The sequence below is a fragment of the Cetorhinus maximus genome, chromosome 11 (genome assembly GCF_964194155.1).
Source record: "Cetorhinus maximus chromosome 11, sCetMax3.hap1.1, whole genome shotgun sequence".
In the NCBI taxonomy this organism is placed as follows: domain Eukaryota; kingdom Metazoa; phylum Chordata; class Chondrichthyes; order Lamniformes; family Cetorhinidae; genus Cetorhinus; species Cetorhinus maximus.
In genome coordinates, this window is record NC_135889.1 from 23,747,056 (window position 1) to 23,771,895 (window position 24,840).

The 24,840-nt window shown below is 42.0% G+C and overlaps 1 protein-coding gene across 9 annotated transcripts in view; it reads left to right on the plus strand.

Annotated features, from left to right (window-relative positions):
• The window catches only part of pcnt (pericentrin), a 344,329-nt gene that overhangs the window by 109,017 nt on the left and 210,472 nt on the right, over positions 1–24,840 (plus strand). For all 9 annotated transcript variants that reach the window (XM_078551646.1, XM_078551643.1, XM_078551644.1 and 6 more), the window contains 4 exons: positions 5,258–5,391; positions 8,773–8,884; positions 13,450–13,717; positions 23,442–23,541. In XM_078551646.1, coding sequence (XP_078407772.1) covers positions 5,258–5,391; positions 8,773–8,884; positions 13,450–13,717; positions 23,442–23,541 — 614 coding nt within the window. The remainder of the gene's footprint in view (positions 1–5,257; positions 5,392–8,772; positions 8,885–13,449; positions 13,718–23,441; positions 23,542–24,840) is intronic.

A 24,840-nucleotide genomic window follows, 5' to 3' on the forward strand; every position in this document is an offset into this window, starting at 1 on the left:
GTTTTCTGTTTATGTCACCTCTTGCAGTTTTTGTGACAAAAATTCTGCCCTCTGGTTCTTGACTATTAACAATTTAAATAGAATAAACAAAGACCTCCACCAAATCTCCTCTTAATTTTTTTTGCTCCAAGGAGAACAACTCCAGCCTCTCCTTTTAACTATAATCCCTCATTCCTGGAATCCTAGTAAATCCCTCTGCACCTTCTCCAAAGCCTTCACATGCTTCTGAAGCATCCAAGCTCCAGCTGGAGCCAAATTCTTATTTTATATAAGTGCAGAATTATTTCCTGGCTGTGTACTCCATGCCTCAAATTATATAGACCAGGGTCCCAAATGCTTTGTTAATGTGTTCTGCCAACTTCAAAGATCCCTAAGATCCGCTGTTCTTGTATCCCCTTTAAAATTGTAGATTGAGTTTCAATCGCCCCTCCCCATTCTCCCTACCACAGTGTATCTGGACTGAATTGCATTTGCCTTGGTTCCACATGCCTCATGAAGTTTTTACTGTCTTTTTCACTGTTTACTATACTTCCAAGTTTTGTGTCACTGGCAGACTTCGGAATTGTGCCCAGTACCCCAAAGTTGAAGTTATTAATGTATGTCAAAAACAGCAGTGGTCCAAGCATTGAACCTTGGGGAACCGTTCCCTTCCTCCAGTTGGAAAAACAATCTTTCACAACAACTCTGATTTTTTTATCTCTTCACCAATTTTGCGTCCGTGCTGCTACTGCCCGTTTTTATCGCAAGTGCATCAAGTTTGCTAACAAGCATGATATGTGTAACTTTATCAAACATCTTTTGGAAGTCCATATAAAAACTGCCACTCACAACTCTGATTTTTTTTATCCCTTTGCCAATTTTGCATCCATGCTGCTATTGCCCATTTTTATCACAAGGGCTTCAAGTTTGCTAATGAGCATAATATGTGTTACTTTACCAAACACCTTTTGGAAGTCCATTTATCCAAATTCAAGCGCACTGACCTTAATTACCCTCTGGTACCTACTCAAAACAACTCTGTCAAGTTAGTCAAGCATAATTTGCCCTTAACAAGTCTATGCTTGTCCAACTGGATGTTAATTTTTCCTGGATTGGTGTTTCTAAATGCTTTCCCACCAGTAATGTTAAACTGGCAGTCCTGTAATTGTCAGGTATATCCTCTCCCGTTTTTGAACAAGAATGTAATATTTGCAACTCTCTAGTCCTTTGGCACTAATCTGTATCCAAGGTGAATTGGAAGATTTTGACCACTACCTTCCACGATTTCTATCCTTACTTCCTTCAATAAGCCAGGACGAATCCCATCTGGAGCAGGTGACTTATGTGCCTTAAGTAACCTTTCTATCACCTCTTTATTTTTATTGCATCAGTATTCCGGCAACCTCCGTGTTTACCATAGTTTTGACAAAGTCCTCTTCCTTGGTAAATACTGATGCAAAGTATGCAATTAGTATTTCAGCCATACACTCTGCTTCCAAAATAGATTTCTATTTTCATCCCTTTTATGTTGTTCTCCCCATAGAAGACCTTTGGCAGCTACCTAAAAGGGAATACGATGTGTTCCCTTACTGCCTTTGTCCCTCCTATTTCCTTTTTCACTGCTCTACTTTCTATTTTCAATCTAATTCCCTTGTATTTATCAAGCTGGCATTTCTCATTGCTCCCCTTTTTCTGCTTCATCCTGCTCTCAGGCTGTGGCATTTGTTGCATTCCCTTTCTTCCTTGTAGGAATATACCACCACTTCAAAGGTTGCACACTACTCTTATAATTCTTCAGGTCAGTCGTTGACTCCAATTTACCAGACCAGATTTCTCCTCAATTAGCCCTCCTTCAGCTAAGTATTTTTATTCTAGATATCTCTTTGTCCTTCTCCATAACTAATCTAAATTGTACAATAGTATGATCACTATTTCTGGGGTGCTCCCTGACTCAGACATTCTCCACTTGACCCACAGCATTCCCCAGGACTAGACCCAGCAATGCTTGCTTCCTCGTTGGGTAGGAAGCATACTGATAAAGAAAATTCTCCAACGCACTTCAGAAATTCCTTCCCTTCTCTGCCCTTAACACAATAATTGTTACATTGAACATTAAAATCTCCTATTATCTCTACCCTATAGTTTCAGTAATTTTTTGACAAATCTGCTCCATCTCTTTCCCATATTTTGGTGGTCTACAAAATACACCAAGTGGCGTAACAGCTCCTTCATTGTTTCTCAGCTCCAATCAAATAGATTCTGTCTTTGATCCCCCTCCTTCTGGCACTGAACTTCCCTGCTATTTTATTTTTAAAAATTATGCAGAACCTATATAAAAATCAAGTTGTGTTGAATCCAGTTTTAGTAATGTCACTTGAGGAAGGATGCATAGACCCTTGAAAGTGTGCAGAGGAAATTTACAGAATTGTTCCAGGATGAGGGAATTGAGCTGCAAGGTGAGGTTGGAGAAGCTAGGTTGTTCTCCAAAGGAGATTGAGGGGAAATTTGACAAGTTTTTTTTTTTATCCTTTCATGTGATGTGGGTGTTGCTGGCAAGGCCAGCATTTGTTGCCCTTCCCTAATTTCTCTTGAGTGGCTTGCTAGGCCATTCCAGTGGGCAGTTAAGAGTCAACCACATCGCTGTGGGTCTGGATTCACATGTAAGCCAGACCAGGCAAGGGCGACAGATTTTTTTCCCTAAAGGGCATTAGTGAACCAGATGGATTTTTAGAGCAATTGGTGATAGTTTCGAGTCTAGGTTTATATTCCAGATTTATTAAATTCCACCAGCTACTGTAGTGGAATTTGACCCATGTTCCCAGAACATTAACCTGGGCCTCTGTATTACTAGTGCAGTGATATTACCACTGCATCACCATCTCCCCATAAAGTATACAAGTTTGTGACAGATTTGGATAAAGTAGACTAGGAAAAACTGTTCCCATCAGCTGATGTTACAAGGACTAGGGGACACAGATATAAGGTTTTGGGCAAGAGATGCTAGGGAATGTGAGGAAGAACTTTTTTTTTATGTAGCAAGTGGTAATCACCTGGAACTTTCTATGAAAGTGGTAGAAGCAGAGATGATCAATGATTTCAGAAGGAAATTGGGTAGGCACTTAATGGAGGAAAAGTGGGGGAATGTGACTCGAGTGGATTGCCCTACAGAGAGCTGGCATGGTTCGGCCTCCTTCTGTGCTGTCATAACTCTGACTTTCAAATGTTCCAATGCAATAAATTATAGCCGATTGACAAATGATATAACCAAGCTATCCGACTAGGCACTTTACAGCCTTCTGGACTGAATATTGAGTTCAACAATTTTAGATCATGAACTCTCTTCTCCATCCCCACCCCCTTTCCGATCCCCTTTTTTCCAATAATTTATATAGATTTTTCTTTTCCCACCTATTTCCATTATTTTTAAATGTATTTCCATTCATTGTTTTATCTCTACCTTTTAGCCTATTTCGAACCTTTCCCCCCACCCCACCCCCACTAGGGCTATCTATACCTTGCTCGTCCTGCTTTCTACCCTTAATGTCACTTATTAGCACATTCCTTAGATAATATCACCACCTTCAACACCTCTTTGTCCTTTTGTCTATGACATCTTTTGGCTATCTCCACCTATCACTGGCCCTTTATCCAGCTCTACTTGGCCCACCCCCCCCTTAAACCAGTTTATATTTCACCTCCTTTCTATTTTTACTTAGTTCTGATGAAGAGTCAATAGGACTCGAAACGTTAACTGTGTTCCTCTCCGCAGATGCTGTCAGACCTGCTGAGTTTTTCCAGGTATTTTTATTTTTGTTTTGGATTTCCAGCATCCGCAGTTTTTTTGCTTTTTACTTTAACCAAGATATTTGGTGCTCTTGATTGCCATTAGCACCTGTTGGTGGGTGGATGTGATGGAAATCTTGAATCAAAGGATTAGCTATATGTCCAGAGGTATATATATATATATATATATATAGGCATGTTTGAGTCTGTAGGTCTCTGAGACATTTTTGAAAGAAGGCAATCTAACCATTGGCATCTGTTCGAGTGGAAAAGCTTAAAGCTTTTCTTGTCAGATTGTTAAAGGTGTTTCAAAGCTCCCAACTCAGAAATTGGGGTAGATTTTTTTTGGATGACATTGTGATTTCTTGTGGAATGAGTGTGTAACATTGTTATACATCAGGAAAAGAAATCAATGATTCTGTCTGCTTGAAAATAGCTTACGTGTTTGCCATTAAAATGCAAAAAGATAATTTTCACATCCTATTTTCTGGGTGTTGGGATGAGTAATTGACCACCTTTGAGCAACCAGTTTTTTCAAGCTTCTGTAGAAAATATGTAGAATTAATTCAAGTCAAAGATTTTTAGGCTGTATTGATCGATTAATTTTAAACAGAACCAATCTGTGGCTAACAGAGAAGTCTAAGTTTTGTTCCTCCTAAACTCCAAATATTCAGTGCCCTGATTTCTTCTTTCTTTCTCCCTTCTTCCATCCTTTTGTTGAGCTCAGGTACATTGTCATCTCCTCTTAACTAGAGCCTCCAAAACTCTGAACTCCTTTCTTCCCCTTAGCCTCCTTTCCTAAATCTGTCTACAGTGAGCAGTCTTTTACAACAGGAGCTCGGTATTAATTAACTACATCTGTTTGATTTTGCCTTTTCTTGTCTTTGTTCCTATTCTGCTTGATAGGCTTTGGCCATTTTTAACTTATTTCCTCAATAAAAGTATGGACAAAAGTAGTGGAATACTTTATCAAGCACTGTTTCTTTTTAAGCCCACTTCAGAGTGCAGAATTTTCATCTGTGGAATGCAATTGGAATGCAAATTCTTTCCTGCTGTTTGCTTCTTGCAACTACTAGCTTGTATATTGTTTGCTTTGAATAAAAGTCCAAAAGACTTGTTACAGTGAGCAGGCTGAGTAGGTTAACTAATTTTTGTTCTTCCATGTGACCTTGCAGCTTAGAAATTTGTTTTTTTTTTCTCCATGTTTTCTATTTCATCTAATGTAATAGTAGTTTCTTTGTTAATTTTGTACTCGTTTAAGTAATGATGGTTCCTAAGAATAGAACATCTTCCATTTTTGGTAACTAGCATTGTCATCAAACATTGTTAAAAAGTGCAGTAAGATAGTGAGTAAATCTCATTACAATCGGCTTCAAGCCTGGTGGATCCTTCACTCTACCAGTGTGACTTAGTTTTTCACTCCAAATGCTTGTGTAGCTGTAAAAGTGTGAAGAAAATAGTGGAGTGAAATTTCCTCGATCATGCTCTGTTATAGATGAGCGCCACAACTTGGAGAGCCTCCATCAGTCCAATTTGACAAAACTTCAGGAACAGATTCAAGTAGAATTTCAACAGAAGCAGGAGCTGATGAAGGAACTTGATAAAAAAGAGAAGGACCATCGTGCAGTGGTGAGTAGAATTTGTTAATGTCCAGTTTGGGAATGATCTGGTTCAGCCTGACACAGTGGACAAGGAGGAAAATGGAGTTGCTGACTAGGGAGCAGGATTTATGATAATGACTGCAGATAGTGGATCAAGAATGTAAGAACATAAGAACTAGGAGCAGGAGTAGTCAATTCAGTCCCTCGAGCCTGCCCCACCATTCAATATGATCATGGCTGATCTCATTTCGGCCTCAACTCAATTTCCCGCCCTCTCCCCATAACCTTTCAACCCGTTACTAATTAAAAATCTGTCTATCTCCTCCTTAAATTTATTCAGCACTCTGAGGTAATGAATTCCACAGATTCACGACCCTTTGAGAAAAGTAATTCCTCCTCATCTCTGATTTAAATCTACCACCCCTTAGCCTAAAACTATGGCCTCACGTTCTAGAATGCCCCAGAAGGGGAAACATCCACACCACGTCTACTTTGTCTATCCCCTTTAGCATCTTATATACCTCAATTAGATCTCCTCTCATCCTTCTAAACTCCAGCAAGTATAGGCCTAAACTGCTCAGTCTCCTCATAAGACAAGCCCTGCACCTCTGGTATCAATCTAGTGAACCACCTCTGAACTGCCTCCAATACACTACATTCTTCCTCAAGTAAGGGGACCAAAACTGTGCACAGTACTCCAGGTGCGGTCTCACCAATGCCTTGTACAGTTGCAACAACACTTCCCTATTTTTATACTTTATTCCTTTAGCAATAAATGCCAAAATTCCATTTGCCTTCCTTATTAGTTTCTGTACCTGCATACTAGCTTTCAGTGATTCATGCACGAAGACACCCAGATCCCTCTGCACTGAAGTATTCTGAAGTTTCTCTCCATTTAAATAATAAGTCGCCTTTTTATTCTTTTGACAAAAATGGATAACCTCACACTTATCCATGTTAAACTCCCATCTGCCAAATTTTGGCCCATTCACCTAACCTGTCCATATCCATTTGTAAATTTCTTATTTCTTCATTGCGACTTACTTTCTCACCTATTTTGGTGTCATCTGCAAATTTAGCTATAGTACCTTCTATCCCTGAATCCAAGTCATTAATATAGATTATAAATAGTTGGGGCCCAAGGACCGAACCCTGTGGCATCCCACTAGTTACAGCTTGCCATCCAGAAAAAGACCTATTTATCCCGACTCTCTGCTTTCTGTTGGTTAGCCAATCCTCCATCCAAGCTAATATATTACCCCTAACTCCGTGTGATCTTATCTTGCGTATTAATCTTTTTGGGTGGCACCATATCAAAGGCCTTCTGGAAGTCCAGATACACTACATCTACAGGATCCCCATTATCCACTTTGCATGTCAAAGAAATCAGTCAAATACAATTTACTCTTCTTAAAACCATGCTGACTTTGATGGATTGCATTTTGACTTTCCAAATGCCCCATTACTACTTCCTTAATAATGGATTCCAACAATTTCACAGAATCACACAGTGCAGAAGAGGCCCTTCGGCCCTTCGAGTCTGCACCGACACATGAGAAACACCTGACCTACCTACCTAACCCCATTTACCAGCACTTGGCCCATAGCCTTGAATGTTATGACGTGCCAAGTGCTCATCCAGGTACTTTTTAAAGGATGTGAGGCAACCCGCCTCCACCACCCTCCAGGCAGTGCATTCCAGACCGTCACCACCCCCGGGTAAAAATGTTTTTCCTCACATCCCCCCCCATACCTCCTGCCCCTCACCTTGAACTTATGTCCCCTTGTGACTGACCCTTCAACTAAGGGGAACAGCTGCTCCCTATCCACCCTGTCCATGCCCCTCATAATCTTGTACACCTCGATCAGGTCGCCCCTCAGTCTTCTGTGCTCCAACAAAAACAACCTAAGTCTATCTAACCTCTCTTCATAACTTAAATGTTTCATCCCAGGCTACATCCTGGTGAATCTCCTCTGCACCCCCTCCAGTGCAATCACGTCCTTCCTATAATGTGGCGACCAGAACTGCACACAGTACTCCAGCTGTGGCCTCACCAAGGTTCTATACAACTCCAACATGACCTCCCTACTTTTGTAATCTATGCCCAGATTGATAAAGGCAAGTGTCCCATATGCCTTTTAAACCACCCCACTAACATGCCCCTCCGCCTTCAGAGATCTTTGGACACACATGCCAAGGTCCCTTTGTTCCTCAGAACTTCTTCCTTTCATTGAATGCTTCCTTGTCCTTTCTGACTGACTGGATAAGTAGAAATACATTCAGGTGAGGGCATTCCCCCCTCCCCAGTTAAAGTTTGTAAGCTTAATATAGCATGTTGCTTTTGTTATTTTCTTGCCTTGCATGCCATGCAAGCCAAAAGTCTCCCCCCGCACCCCTCAAACCACCCGACCCCACAAGTGGCTATTGGCCCTGTAACCATGAGATTGGACCTGGAGCGTATTGGGGACAATCATGATTCTAGTGCCATCCGGACAGCATTGAAGGGTGGAGGTCGTACAACTAGATATAGTGGAGGAGTCGGTCCTTTTTTTTATTTTCAACCTGTTTCTTCCTCCCCAGCATTAGCCCTCATAGCTAAATAATGCCAACTTGCTTACCTGCATTTGCTCTGGAGCTATTATATTTGTCCCCAAGGTCATCTTATGAGCCCTTTCAGCTCTAATTTGCACTGTTGCAGTGAGCAAACGAAGGGCTTTTGTGGTTTCTGCGCAGTCAGGTAGTTGAGGCAGCCCAGATGTCATGGATGGGTCTGCATCTACCCAGAAGGTTGACTTTTATTTTGCCAATGCCTCCAGTGTCAATATAGCAGTGATTACATTGTCAAGGCCCAGTAACAATCATCTTGTTGACTAGCAATGATACTGTATAGCAAGTACATTGTTAATACAACTGCATTGTTACGACAGATGATGGGCTTTGGTTCAGCTACAAGTGGGTACAACTGTAACACTCCAGTGTGGAAGGGGCTGGGAGAGTCTGCTACACTGCAAAGCTGTCTTGAGAATAAACCAGCTTGAGGTAAAAGACTACCTTTGGACTCATTCTTCCATGATAAGCACTTATTGTGATTAGCATCCAGAAGCTGTTTTACTCTCAACATTAAATAAAAACATGGCCACCAGAGTTTCTGGAAACTGGCATCCCTCTATTTCTGGGACTTTTCCAGTCATTAGTGAAACTCCAGTGGCCAGGAATCACAAATTCAAAATAACTGTTCACTTGCCATTGTGTGAAACTCTAGTGCTGTGGAATCCATCCTGCATTGTATAAGGGGCAGATTCCACAGCTTTGGAACTGTTCTTTCTCGAACTGGGGCTGTAATAAGAGGCGATAAGAGTATAATTCAATCTCTGTTCATTCATACTGTGCCACGTTTTTATTTGACAGATGGAGAAATTGCAGGCGAGCTATGATGAATTCAAATTGCGTTCTGAGCAAGAAGTTGTACACCTGTGGTCTCAGCTTGAGAGTTCGAGGACCAGTCGTGAAGAGCTTAGTGGTAAACCTTTTGTGTTTTTGTTTCAATGAGAGTACTGAGACAAACATTTCATTTTAAAAATACAACAGTATAATAGCACACATTCAGTCAGATGCAATGGAAGATGCATGTTTGACAAGACACAGAAAATGGATTAATGCTGTGTATTCTTTAAAGAAGTTATCTATTTGCAAATTGTGAAGTTGCTCATCACGTACTATACGATACTAAACTAGACTTGATGGTATTGTCCTTAACCAGAGAGGTCACAATCATTAAGAATCTTTAAAAGCTGGGGGATTTTGCAACTTTTAATTCACTTTGAATGCCTCTGAGTTCAATAATCATTGCATTCTTCACATACTAGTAAAGTGCATACATAACCATATGTTTGATTATGGGGAAAGGGGAGGGAAAGTAGTCACATGAAGATCAAAAAGGAACTAACTTTAAGGCATTAGTCAAGCTGCAATGTCACCATGTCAGGTTGTCTTGGTTTTATGAGCTTCCTGCTCTTGCACTGTATGTAATGCAGCTTCATTATAGTGAGTCGTCTTGGGATTGACAGAAAACATTGCCATCTTAAGGTGTTGGTTATTGTAGCGTTTGTTGATTTTGGGACAGAGCTGATAAAGAGAGTCCAGTTTCACAGATGATGTAACTTTTTCTTCGTCAGTAGTTCTGTATCAGAAAAAAGGAGTTAAATTATGAAGATAGGTTGCATAAACTTGGCTTGTATTCCTTTGAATTTTAAAAGATTCATGGGTGATCTAATTCAAGTGTTTATAATTAAAGAATCTGACAGGTTATTGGTAATAATTAGGCAAAGGTTTTTTTATTCATTTAAGGGATTTGGGCTTCGCTGGCTAGGCCAGCATTTATTGCCCATCCCTAAATGCCCTTGAGAAGATGGTGGTGAGCTGCCTTCTTGAACCACTGCAGTCCATGTGGTACACCCACAGTGCTGTTCAGGAGGGAGTTCCCGGATTTTGACCCAGCGACAGTGAAAGAACGGTGGCAATATATTTCCAAATCAGGATGGTGAGTGACTTGGAGGGGAACTTGCAGATGGTGATGTTCCCATGTATCTGCTGCCCTTGACCTTCTAGTTGGTAATGGCCATGGGTTTGGAAGGTGCTGTCTAAGGAGCCTTGGTGAGTTTCTGCAGTGCATCTAGCAGATGGTACACACCGCTGCCACTGTTCACGCTGCAGCTGTTCGTCGGCGGCGGCGGTGGAGGGTGTGAATGTTTGTGGATGTGGTGCCAATCAAGTGGGCTGCTTTGTCCTGGATGGTGTTGAGCTTCTTGAGTGTTGTTGGAGCTGCACTCATCCAGGCAAGTGGGGAGTATTCCAGCGCACTCCTGACTTGTGTCTTGATGGTGGACAGGCCTTGGGGAGTTGGGAGGTGAGTTACCCCCTGCAGGATTCATAGCCTCTGACCTGCTTTTGTAGCCACAGTATTTATATGGCTAGTCCACTTCAGTTTCTGATCAATGGTAACCCCTCCACTCCCAGGTTGTTAGTAGTGGGGTATTCAATGATGCTAATGCCATTGAATGTCATGGGACGATGGTTAGATTTTCTCTTGTTGCCTGGCACAGTGTTACTTGCCAATTGTCAGCCCAAGCCTGGATGTTGTCCAGGTCTTGCTGCATTTGGACGTGGCCTGCTTCAGTATCTGAGAAGTCTTGAATGGTGCTGAACATTATGCAATCACCAACGAACATCCCCACTTCTGACCTTATGATGGAGGGAAGGTCATTGATGAAGCAGCTGAAGATGTTAAGCCTAGGACACTACCCTGAGGAACTCCTGCAGTGATATCTTGGAGCTGAGATGACTGACCTCCAACAACCACAACCATCTTCCTTTGTGCTAGGTATGACTAAAGCCAGTGGAGAGTTTTCCCCCTGATTCCCATTGACTCCAGTTTTGCTCCTTGATGCCACACTCCGCCAAATGTGGCCTTGATGTCAAGGGCAGTCACTCTTGCCTCACCTCGGGAGTTCAGCTCTTTGTCCGTGTTTGAACCAAGGCATTAATGAAGTCAGGAGCTGAGTAGCCCTGGCGGAACCCAAACTGGTCATCAGTGAGCAGGTTATTGTTAAGCAAGTTCCACTTGATAGCACCTTTGATGACCCCTTCCATCACTTTACTGATGATGGAGAGTAGACTGATGGGGTGGTAATTGGCTGGGTTGGATTTGTCCAGCTTTCTGTGTAGAGCTGGTCCACATTGCCGGTTAGATGCCAATGTTGTAGCTGTACTGGAACAGCTTGGCTAGGGCAAGTTTTTGAGCACAAATCTTCAGTCCTATTCAAATATTGTCAGGGCCCATAGCCTTTTCAGTATCCAGTGTCCTCAGCCATTTCTTGATAGCCCATGGAATGAATTGAATTGGCTGAAGGCTGGCATCTGGATTGCTGCGGACCTCTGGAGGAGGTTGTAGCAAGTGCTTCAGCCTTACCTTTTGCACTGATGTGCTGGGCTCCCCCATCATTGAGGATGTGAAGCCTTCCTCTCCTGTTAGTTGTTTAATTGTCCACCACCATTCATGACTGGATGTGGCAGGACTGCAGAGCCTCGACCGGATCCGTTGGTTGTGGAATTGCTTAATTCTGTCTATCACTTACTGCTTATGCTGTTTGGCATGCAAGTAGCCCTGTGTTGTAGCTTCACCAGGTTGACACCTCATTTTTAGGTATGCCTGTTGCGCTGTTCATTGAACCAGGGTTGATTCCCAGGCTTGGTGATTATGGTAGAGTGGGGGATATGCTGGGCCATGAGCTTACAGGTTGCGGCTGAGTACAGTTCTGCTGGTAATGGTGGCCCACAGCATGGATGCCCAGTCTTGAGTTGCTAGATCTGTTGGAAATCTATCCCAATTTGCATGATGGCAGTGCCACACAACACGATGGAGGCTATCCTCACTGTGAAGATGGAACTTGGTATCCACAAGGACTGTGCGGTGGTCATTGATACTGTCATGGACAAATGCATCTGCGACAGGCAGGTTGGTGAAGATGAGGTCAAGTATTGTGGTTCCCTCGCCACCTGTTGCAGACGTGGCCAGGCAGTTATGTCCTTTAGGACTCGACCAGCTCGGTCAGTAGTGGTGCTACCGAGCCACTCTTGGTAATGGGCATTGAAGTAGTACATTCTGTGCCCTTGCCAACCCCCGCGCTTCCTCCAAGTGATGTTCAACATGGAGGAGTTCTGATTCAGGGGACATGGTACATGGTAATCAGCAGGAAGTTTCCTTGCCCATATTTGACCTGATCGCATGAGACTTCATGGGATCTGGAGTCGATGTTGAGAACTCCTAGAGCAACTCTTTCCTGACTATATACCATTGTGCTGCCACCTCTGCTGGGTTTGTCTTGTCAGTGGGATGCTACTAATCTGAAACTATACAACTGATGTATCTCAAATGGAAACACAGCTAAATGTGCCTTGGGCCTTCTGGTGAGGCCCATCTAGACTCCAGCATTGACCAATTTATGAAGAACCTGATAGTTTTATGACACTGCATCTTCATATACCACACTCACCTATTCACACATTGGAAAACAAGCTAATCAGAGAGGGTCATCTATTTTCCCTAATTATTGCCACATAAATCTTTGGTAGTTCAATTTTTCTTGGCATGTCTGTGTTTTATTGGAGATTCCATTGTGGAATTGGATGGGTGTTATTCCTTCCTTACAAACCCTTTTTCTCTTCCCCTCATGGCTGACTTGTATTTGTTCTAGGCATCAGTTTTAGCCTTCTCACTGTGTCATGTCCTCCTGTTAGCCATTTCATCTGGACATGCAGCTTTCTGGTGATAGATCTTGCAAACTTTGCCCTCCTTTTGGCTTTATATCCTTTCTGCCTGTCCTGTTCTATCATTTATATTTGAAGGAAGTTTCTATTCCTGCTGCCATGATGTAAGAGAACAATTTGGTTCTCAATCTGTTGATCTCAGTCAGAATGCAATGTGGGTGCTACAATTTACCAGTGTCCTGCTGGTAGAGAGTAAGGAATCAGTCGGAGTTCCTGTTGCTGTTAAGTGGATATCTGGATGGAATTAAACGTAGTTGTTTGACTGTCCATCTGAAACTTACTGCTTTGGTTTATTATAGAAGAATGACTCTGGGGTAGAACTGGAGAGCAAGTGATTTCTGCAGTATCAAATCCAACAGAGCAACCAAACCATGTTGGGGAGCATTTGAAGAAAGGTGGCACTTGTGAATCCTGACCTTACTGTGCGGCCAAAGAGGCAGCTTGACAATAATAAATACCAGGAATTTTGATTGGCTATATTTTGAAGCTGAATGCAAATTTTGTGCTTTTTATTTTTATGAGCAAAGTTGTAATGTAACTAGTACTACTCACAACAAATTTGCTGTTGCTGTTCAGGAAAAGCTGAGTAGCCATAGCCGAATGGTGAGGCTTGTCTTTTGGGTTCCATTTTCATTCTAATCACACACAACTGGAATAAGTCAATTGGGAGTCCTTTTGGGGCAGTGTATTTATACTGATACAGTTCTAGTGTTTATCAGAAATGATAAGCGATTATATATTTGTATAATTCCCTTGTAGAATTCAGGGAACATTTGCTGGCTCGTACGTCTCGAGTTGAAGATGTAGAAGGTCTAAAACAGGAACTTGCTGAACAGCGGGAGCAATTACAGAAGCAACATCTTTGTGAGCTGGAACAACTAAAGAGTTACTTTGAAGACAAACTGAAAGGCGTGCAAGAGAAAAACAGTGAGGAAGTTGCCCAACTTGAACAGCGTCTCCAGGAAGACATGAGACTGCCTCTTGGCCTTGAATCTGAGCTCAGTTTGAACCAGACTGTAGAACCAAGGTAAAAGTTCTAGAATTTTACTTAGGCCATGCTGTTTCCAATATGATGTTACATTTAAGATTTTGCTTAATTTGTATCAGTGGGAATAACCTGTTTGCAGTGGAGAGCCCTGTAAATGCACAATAGGGAAACCTTCCTTCTTATTAATAATTTTCTGTGTTGTTCACCTTGGGATCAGAAAACTGCTGTAGCAGGAGCACAGACAGCAGTCTGAGCTAAACTCTGGCCAAAACTCTTTTCAGAGGTTAAGCCATGAGGAAGTGATAGTGGGCTACATTTACTTGTTGTTTCCAACAGGAATTCCGTAACTTTAAGTTGAATTTTTGTTTTACAAATTATTTGATTGTTTTTATATTTAATCATGTGTTTACCTGTATATGGTCAGCTAGCTGAAATGATTTCCAAAAAAATAATTTGTGATCTTATTGCCTCTTTGGTTGCATTTATTTGTTTGGAGGGTAAATGCTGACATAGGCTGGGCTAAATGGCCTGGTTCTGTATATTTCCTTGATAAAGTATTTGATTAATTTCTCTAGTTTGCCTTCTCCTAATTAGTTATTTTATTGTGAGGCTGTTTAATGGCTGGTAGCTGAGTTATCATTTGCACCTCCCTGGTACTTGTCAGTTCATAGAAACTAGGAGCAGGAGTAGGCCATTCAGCCCTTGGAGATTGCTTTGCCATTCAATATGATCATGACTGATGCTTTATCTCAGTGGCATATTTCCACTTTCTCTCCATACCCCCTGATGCCCCTAATATCTAAATGTTTATCAATTTCTTTCTTGAATACACTCAGTGACCCGGCCTCCATAGCCTACTGTGGTAAGGAATTCCACAGGTTGACCACCCTCTCAGTGAAGAAATTTTTTCTCATCTCAGTCCTAAATGGCCTGTCCCATATCCTGAGACTGTAGCCTCTGGTTCTAGACTCCCCAACCAGGGGAAGCATCCTCCCTGTATCTAGTCTGTCTAGCCATGTTACAATTTTATATGTTTCAATCAGATCCCCTCTCATTCTTCTAAACTCTAGTGAATACAGGCCCAGTCGAAACAATTTCTCCTCATATGACAGTCCTGCCATCCCCGGTATCAGCCTAGTGAACCTTCACTGCATCCCTCTATGGCAACTATATCCTTTCTTAGGGAGACCAAAACTGCATGCAATACTCCAGGTGTGGTTTCTCCAAGGCCATGTATAACTGCAGTCATTGTTCTGAACTCAAATCCTCTTGTAATGAAGGCCAACATACAATTTGCCTTCCTAATTGCTTGCTGTGCCTGCCTGTTTACTTTCATTGACTGGTGTACAAGGGCATCCAGATCCCTTTGTACATCCACGTTTCCCAATATATCATCATTTAAATAATACTCTGCCTTTCTGTTTTTCACACCGAAGCATATAACTTCCAATTTATCCACGTTATACTGCATCTACTGTTTGCCCACACACACGACTTGTCAAAATCACCCTGAGGCAGCCTTGCATCCTCCTCACGACCCCGCCCAGTTTTGTGGAAGTATTGCATTTGGGTTCCTCATCCAAGTCATTTATATTTATCATGAATAGCTGGGGCCCAAGCTCTGATCCCTGCGGTACGCCACTAGTCACCGCTTGCCGTCCGGGAAAAAAACCTCATTTATTCCCACTCTCTGTTTCAGGTTTGCCAACCAATTCTCAATCCATGTCAGTATATTACCCCCAATCCCATGTGCTTTAATTTTGCCCACTTGCCTCTTATGTGGGACCTTATCAAAAGCCTTCTTGAAATCCAAATACACCATATCCACTGGTTCTCCCTTATCTATTCTACTAGTTACATCCTCAAAACAAAACTCCAGTAGATTAGTTAAGCATGATTTCCCTTTCATAAACCCATGCTGACTTTGTGTAATCCCGTTAACGCTTTCCAAGCGTTCTGTTACCATATCTTTTATAACAGACTCTAGCATTTTCCCCAGTACTGATGTTAGGCTAACTAGTTTGTAATTCTCTGTTTTTTCTCTCCCTCCTTTTTTAAATAATGGGGTTACATTTGCCACCCTCCAATCTGTAGGAACTGCTCTAAAGTCTATAGGATTTTGGAAGATGACCACCAATGCATCCAATATTTCCAGGGCTGTTTCCTTTCATATTCTGGGATGTAGATTATCAGGCCCTGGGGATTTTTCAGCCTTTAATCCTGTTAATTTCTCTAGCACCATTCTTTTTTTTTACTAATACTGATTTTCTTCAATTCCTCCCTCTCACTTGACCTTTGGTTCCCTAACATTTCTGGGAAATTATTTGAGTCCTCTTTTGTGAAGACAGAACTAAAATACGCGTTCAGTTCTTCTGCCATTTCTTTGTTCCCCATTATAATTACCCCCGTTTCTGACTGTAAGGGACCTACATTTGTCTTTGCTAATCTTTTCCTCTTCACATATGTATAGAAGCTTTTACAGTCAGTTTTTATGTTCCCTGCAAGTTTACTCTCATACTCTATTTTCCCCTTCTTGATCAATCTTTTTGCCCACTTTTGCTGAATTCTAAACTCTTCCTAATACTCAGGCTTGCTGCTTTTTCTGGCAATTTTATATGTTCGTGTCTTATGTCCCTGCATGCCACTCATTTATTGATAGGATTACTACCCGTAGGGGACCTGGGATTGGGTTATCTGGCAGTTTTTAGAAGGGGTTGTTAGGACCTGGAAAATATCGGAGGAAGGAATTATGGCTTGATGTTCACATGAGCTGGACTCTTGGACACTGGATTAGGGTTTGTGAAGTAGTGGAGAAAGGAACCTGAAGCTTGGTAGCCTTTGGGAGCCTACTCTGGGAAAGCAGGTTACTGGGGAGCAACTTGGGCTTGGCAGTATTCATTGGAGCTACTGTATCACAGCAGTGTATTGTCAAGTCTTGGGCATGGAATTTTCTTCATCTAGTACCAGGTGCTTCAGATTTTGATGCATCAACCCAAGCAAAGAAGGACAGAGAACAGTTCTTAAGGTATCATTGGGACACTCAGAAAAGAGACAAAGTGGCAGGCCAATAGTCTTGTGCAGCTAAGTGGAGGGATGGTGTAGGCTTGGTAGCAAATAGAAGATATAGAAGGGACTCCTAGCCTGCAGTGACTGACTGCCAGTCATTGCTTGACGGGCAGGGAACTTAAGCAGTAATAACACAGGTTAGATTTCTGCTTTCATCTGCATGGTAGTATTTCTGTGTGACAGAACTGGAAAACTGCTCTGTTTAATTACAAAACATTGTCACCTTTTCATTTTAAGTTGCAGCAAGACCAGAGCTCTGCTGGTGTCAAAGTTTCATTTGTCTTTTTAGCTCAGGGGTTTGCCTGGAATTCTAACATAATGTTTTCTACTATGTGTGCGGGTAATGAGTGAAAACATATAGTATGGAAGCGCAGCAGCTTTGGGGCTTAGGAACTAAATTATTTTGCCTGACCCTTTAAGGCAAGTTTCAAAGGATTTTATTTTTCAGACAATTATTATGCAGAATTGTTTTGAGCTATTGACAAATTGAAAATGGGTCAAATGAGTTATCCGGTATGCAAATAGATAGGGTTGAGGACAACAGTTCATTTTGTATTTGCCTTGAAGATGTTCTTGATTTAAAATTGTGACCATCTGCCTGTTGGGGAAAGATGTGGGATTTCTTTAAAGAAACTTACTCAGAGGAAAGAATAGTTTTCTTTGTGTTCCTTATGAGAAGCTGCCTGCTTAAGGTATACTGCATCATTCCACCTTAGTTCTTGAATTTTCCAGGAGCAAACTGGCATAGGGTAAATAAGATTAGAGAGGTGAATGCATGGCTGAAAGACTGGTGTGGGAGAAATAGGTTTTGATTCAGGGGGTAGTCGCACTAGCACTGGGGAAAGTGAGAGCAGCACTGTTGGAATGGTCTTCACCTGCATTGCGCTGGGACCAGCATCCTGGAAAGTCGTATAACTGGGGTGGTAGACAAGGCTTTAAACTAAATAGTGGGGTAAGAGATCATTTGAGAGGAGATGTGATAAATCAAAGAGAAACAATGAGATAATAGAGCAAGGTAGCAATTTAGGAAATAACCAGAGTGTGGCAGGAAGGAATAGAATGCACAAACTTAAGAGCGCAGCAGCAAATAAGGGTGGAGATTGCAAAAATGGTAAAAAGACACTGTTAAAGACTCTGTATCCAAATGCTGACAGCATTCGTAACAAAATGGATGAATTGTTAGCACGTTTAGAAATAAATATGTATGACCTGATGGCCATTGCAGTGACATGGCTGCAAAGTGACCAAGGCTGTGACCTGAATATTGAAGGATATTTGACATTTCGGAAAGACAGGAAGCTAGGAAAAGGTAGTGGGGTAGTTCTGTTAATTAAGGATGACGTTAGTACAGTAGTGAGAGATGACCTTAGTTCGAAAGAGCAAGATGTAGAATCCGTTTGGGTAGATATAAGGAATAAAAGGGTTAGAGGTAATTTGCAGGAGTGGTTTATAGGACCCTGAACAGTAGTTACACAGTGGGACAGCGTATACAGGAAGAAATAAATGTGACGTGCAAGAAGGACTGCAATAATCGTGGGTTAGAACAGTACATTCTCGTGCCAACCAGGGAGCAAGCTATTCTGGACTTAGCATTGAGCAATGAGACAGGTGTAATCAATAACATCATAATAAAGGAGCATCTAGGCGACAGCGATTGTAACATGATAAAATTTCACATTCACTTTGAAGGTGAAAAGTATGGCTCTAAGTCTAGTGTTTTAAACCTAAATAAAGGTAATTATAAGGGTATGGAGGCAGAGTTGGCTAAAATGAACTGGGAAACTACTTTCAAAAGTAATACAGTAGAGATGCAGTAGCAGACTTTTAAGGAGATATTTAATAACTCAATAAAGATTTATCCAGTGAGAAAGAAAGATTCTTTGAGAAGGATGCGTCATCTCCGGCTAGATAAGGAAGTTAAGGATAGTATCAAATTGAAAGAAACTGTACAATTCTGCCAAAAATAGTGACAAGTCAGAAGATTTAGACAGATTTTAAGAACAAGTAAAGAATGGCTAAAAGTGCTCATTTGGAGAGCCGGTGTAGACACGATGGGCCAATGGCCTCTTTCTGTGCTGTTAAAATTCTGTGATTCTGTGAAAAAATAATGAGGGAAAATGAGAGGAAGCTAGCTAGAAATGTAAAAATAGATGGAAAGAGCTTCTACAAATATTTAAAAAGGAAAAGAGTAACTGAAGTGAATGCTGACCCTCGAGAGAGAAGTCTGGGGAATTAATAATGGAAAACAAGGACAGTGGATGTGTTGAAGGTATGTGTGTCTGTCTTCACTGTAGAACGCTTAGAAAACTTCCCAAAGACACTTGAAAATCAAGAGGTGAAAAGGAGGGTGGAACTTAAAACAATTAGCATCACCAGGTTAAAAAGCACTGGGAAAACTATTAGACCTAAAGGCTGACAAGTCCCCAGGACCAGATAGCATGTATCCTCCGGTCTTAAAAGAAGTGGCGGTGCACTGCGTCTCCTGCCAATGCAGGACGGACGCCAATATCTGTCTGCACGTGCACAGAAAATAAACTACATCATTTGCAGAAGAGACAGTGCTGGTTGCATCTTATTCTGACCTTGAAGCCGTTCACCCAGTTTCTGAGCTCTGTGGCGAGAGGGCAATTGAGGCGCAGTTTCCCTGCAGTTTCTGGGAATCAGGATGGGGAGGGGAGGCTCCTGATCCACCCGGTAATGGCCGCAATTCCAGATTACGACCTCCGTATCTTGCATTTGCAGCTGCCTCTCCCTGGCAACAGCCCCCAAGTTAAGGGGAAGAGGCTCTGGTGCAGGAGATTCAGAAACTGTGGGGAATCTGTGCCCCAACTGCCCGCCTACCGTGGGGCTCAGAAATTGGGTGAACAGCTTCAGGATCCATATAAGATTCAACTGGAAGAAGCCACGTAGCTGCAAATGCAGGGTATGGAGGTTGTAATCCAGAATTGTGGCCATCACCAGGTGGATCAGAAGCCTCCCCTCCCCTTCCCGATTCCCGGAAACTGCGGGGAAACTGCGCCTCAATTGCCCACCCTTCACCCCCCACCCTCCCACATCCCTATCCCCGACTTACTTGCCTGTGACCCGCTGACGTGGAGAAGATGAGGCTTTTTAAAATCTGTCTTTAACTGTTTAATAAGCACTTCTGCTCATGGCAGTTGCCTATCCGTTGCTTGCAGTGACATCACGGAGTAAAACAGTATAACTGCACATGCATGGTGTTGGTAGAAAATACAGCCGTGGCAGCACAGATAGTAGAGGCATTGGTTGTAACCTTCCAAAATTATGGACCTGTTAGCCTAACATCTGTCATAGGGAAATTGCGAGAATTGGGAAATAGAGCAGGATAGTTAGAAAATCACAGTGGGTTCAGGCAGAGGCTGCATGGTTTTATGAAAGCGGGATCATGTTTAACTAATTTATTAGAGTTCTTTTGAGGAAATAACAGGCAAGGAGGATAAAGGGGAATTGGTAGATGTGGTGTACCTGGATTTCCAAAAGGCGTTCGATAAGGTGCCCCATGAAAGGTGAGCACACAAAATAGGAACTCATAGTGCAAGGGGTAACATATTAGCATAGATAAAGGACTGGTTAGCTAACAGGAAGCAGAGAGTATGGATAAATGAATGTTTTTTAGGTTGACAAGCAATAACTAGAGGAGTGCCACAAGGATCAGTGCTGGGGCCTCAACTAATTACAATCTATATCAATGACTGGGATGAAGGGACTGAATTTATGGTGATGTCAGCAAATTTAGCAACCAAGAAAGGTAGGAAAGTGAGCTAACAAAAAGTCTACAAAGAGATTTAGATAGGTTAAGTGAGTGGGCAAAAATTTGGCAGATGGAGTACAATGTGGGAAAATGCAAACACTATGGCGGGAAGGATAGAAAAGCAGCATATTATTTAAACAGAGATTGCATAACTCGGTGGTAAAAGGGATCTGGGTGTCCTGGTACATGAATCAGGAAAAGTTAGTATGCAGATACAACAAGTGATTAGGAAGGCAAATGGAATGTTGGTGTTTATTGCAAGGGGAATGGAATATAAAAGTAGGGAAGTTTACTGCAGTTTTACAGGGCCTTGGTGAGACCACATCTGGAGTACAGTGTACAGTTTTGCTCTCCTTATTTGAAAAAAAAATAATTACATTACGAACAGTTCGGAGAAGGTTCACTTTACTCATTTTATGAAGAAAGGTTGAACAGGTTAGGCCTATACCCATTCGTGTTTAGAAGAATGAGAGGTGATCTTATTGAAACATATAAGATCCTGAAGGGATTTGATCAGGTGGACATCGGAGAACATCCTTGTTCTTGTGGGGGAGACTAGAACGAGGGGACAGAGTTTAAAAATAAGAGGTCCCCCATTTAAAACACAGATGAGTAGTAATTTTTTTTTCTGAGCATCATTAGTCGGTCAAATTTTCTTCTCCAGAAAGCAGCTGAGGCTGGGTCACTGAGTTTATTAAAGGTTGGGTTAGCCAGATTTTTGTACACTTTAATGGCTGTAAGTTGTATACTAACATAATTTTTTCTATACTTTCAGTGTTTATTTTTTTTCCCTAGCCTTATCATTATACGCTTACTGATATTTGCCAGTTATCTCTCAAACTTCCCAATTAATTTGGATCTCTTGACTCAACACACATTTTGTATAGCGCTTTTAACCTATAACTCTTAAGTGTACACACACTTCCTCTATGTTTCAAACTTGCTTTCTGTAATGATGACATTTTGCATAAGAACATAAGAAATGGGAGCAGGAATAGGCCATTTGGTCTCTTGAGCCTGCTTCGTGATGCAATAAGATCATGGCTGATCTGATTATGGCCTTAACTTCACTTTCCAGCCTGCTCTCCATAACCCTTGACTCCCTTGTTGATCAAAATCTAACTATGCCTTGAATATATTCATTAACCCTGCTCTGTTCTCTGTGGAAAAGAATTCCAAAAACTAATGACCTCAGAAGAAATTTCTCTTCTTCTCCTTCTTAAATGGGAGATCCCTTATTTTGAACCTGTGCCCCCTAGTTCTAGATTTCCCCATAAGGGAAGCATTCACCCTGTCAAGTCCCCTCAGAATCTTGTATGTTTCAGTAAAATCACCTCGTGCTTTGAAACTCCAGTGAGTATAGGCCCAACCTGCATAACCTTTCCCCATAAGACAGCCTCTTCATCCCAGGAATCAGTCTAGTGAACCTTCTATGAACTGCTATTGCAAGTATATCCTTAAGTAAGGAGACCAAATTAACCTGGTTCAGGTGGAGCCCATTCCATTGCTATAGACCCTTCCTGTCCCAATACTGGTGCAAGTGCCCCAGGTAATGAAACCCCTCTTCCCACATCACTCCTTCAGCCATGGTTTCACCTCCCTAATCTGTTTATTGGAAAGGATAAATAGATCGGTCACGGTACTTTAAACTAGTAATCAATGAAAGGTTATCGACCTGAAACAATAACTCTGTTCCTGTCTGCACAGATGGCTGCTGACCTCTGAGTATTTCCAGCATTTTCTGTTTTTATTTCAGATTTCCAGCATCTGCAGTATTTTTATTTTGTAATCAGGTTAAGTTGAGATTTGATAAGAGGTGTTCAAAATCATGAAGGGTTTGATAGAGTAAATGGGGAAAAATGTTTCCACTGGCAGAGGGGCGGGTGGCCAGAGGAGATGGATGTAATGATTAGCAAAAGGACCAGAGGTGACACTAGAAAACTTTTATTTATGCAGAAAGTTGTGATCTTGAGTGTACTGCCTGAAAGGGTGGTGGAAGCAGATTCAGTACTGTCGTAACATTGAAAAGAAAAGTGGATATGTACTTTAAGGGAAAAAAGAATACAGTGCTAGGGGCAGTGGGATTAACTGGATACATCTGCCACTGGCATGTTGGACCAAACAATCTCCTTCTGTATTGTATCATCATGAGTAAACTGGCCTGTAAGACTCCATACTGTGAAGCTTAAGAGGGTTCATGGTGTGATTTGTGTGAACGTCACATTGCTGTATTTGTTGCTTTGTTGCTGGGCTTTGAAGGAAACATGAAATATGAGTAACCCATGTGACACATTGAACCTCCACCTCCATTCAATAAGATCATGGCTTCTACATCAACTGTACTTTCTTACTCTATCCCCATATCGCATAATTCCTTTAGAGCCCAAAGGTCTATTTATCTCACTGCTGAATATACTCATCATCTTAGCATCTAAAGCTCTCTGGTATAGGATATTCCAAGGATTCACAATCCTCAGTGAAAAAATTTCTTTGCATCTGCATAAATGGCTAACCCCTTAGCCGGAGACTCTCACCCTAGTTCTAGACGTTTGAACCAGGGGAAACAGCATTCTAGCATCTGCTCTGTCGAGCCTAAGTATTTTCTATACCAGTGTGATACCCTCCCATTCTTTTAAACTCCAGAGAGCATAGATCCACTTTACTCAATCTCTCCTCATTAGATAGCCCTCCCAACCCAGGCGAACCTTCAGTGCACCCCCTCTGAGGCAAATATATCCTTCCTTTGGTAAGGAGACCGAAACTCTGCACGGTACTTCAGGCATGGTCTCTCCAAAGGCTATATAATTGCATGACTTCCTGAAAGTTTAGTAACTTTTATTATTGATGCAAGAAGATTTGTTCTATTGCTTAATAGAATGTATCCATGATGTGCTTTTTAAGACTTGTTATTTTTATTCTTACCAGTTTGTCTTTGCTATCATTTTCTGATCTCACTGAGAAGAATTACTTCCAGCACCGGATTCAGATTGTAGAAGAGTTGGCTCAAAAGCTGGAACAATACAAGGTAACTTGCAAAAGTTCCATAAGGAAGCATGATGTGTTTTTTCCAAGCAATTGTAAGAAGGCTCCCTGTTTACTGCACTGAGTAGCTGAACCATATAGTAAGATTTGCTGCTTGATTTGCTCTTAGCTGCTGTAAGCTTGTGTGATGGGAGGAGTGCCCTGGCCCTTGTTCCAGGCTTCCTTTGAGGAAATGTCTGAATTGCTCAGATTCATTGTATGGTGAATCATGGGTCCATGCCTGTTTTCCACCATTATATAGCACATTAGAGTGGTGCTTCATTGCATTGTGGCAGCACTCCTAGGTGTGTGAGGAACATAGGAGTAGGAGCAGGCCAATTGGCCCCTTGAGCCTGCCCTGCCATTTAACTGGATCATGGCTGATCTTGTACCTCAACGCCATCTTCCGGCACTATCTCCGTATCCCTTGATGTCATTGGTATCTAGAAATCTGTCTGCCTCCGCTTTGAATATACTCAATGACTGTGCCCCCTCAGCCCTATGGGGTAGAGAATTCAAAACATTCACCACCCTCTGACTGAAGAAAATTCCTCCTCATCTCGGTCCTAAATGGCCTACCTCTCATTCTGGTACAGTGTTCCCTGGTTTTTGATCCCCCCAACCAGGAGAAACATCCTTCTTGCACCTATCTTGTCGGGACCTGTAAGAATTGTGCACAGAATCTTTACAGTGCAGCAGGAGCCCATTTGGCCCATCGAGTCTGCACTGGCTCTCTGAAAGAGCATTCCATCTTATCTCACTTCCCCGTAACCTTGCACATTCTCTCTTTTCAGGTAGCAATCTAATTCCCTTTTGAATACCTCAATCGAACCTACCTCCTCTGCCCTCTCAGGATGTTTGTTCCAGACTTCAACCACACCCTTGGTGAAAAATTTTTCCTCAAATCACATTTACTCCTTTTGCCAATTATTTAGAATCTGTGCCCTCTATTTCTTGATGCTGTCTTGAGTGGGAACAGTTTATTACTATTTACCTTGTCCATACCCCTCAGGATCGTGAATACTTCTATCAAGTCTCCTCTCACCCTTCTTTTCTCCAAAGAAAACAGTCCCAACCCCTCCAATCCAACCTCATAGCTTCAGTTCCTCATCCCGGGAATCATTCTTATGAATCTCCTCTGTACTCTCCAATGCCTTTACATCCTTCTCAAGTGTGGTGCCCAGAACTGGACACAGTACTCCGATGAGGCCCGACTGGTGTCTTATACAAGTTCAGCATGACCTCCTTACTCTTGTATTCAATGCCCCTATTAATAAAGCCTAAGATTCTATACGCTTTATTA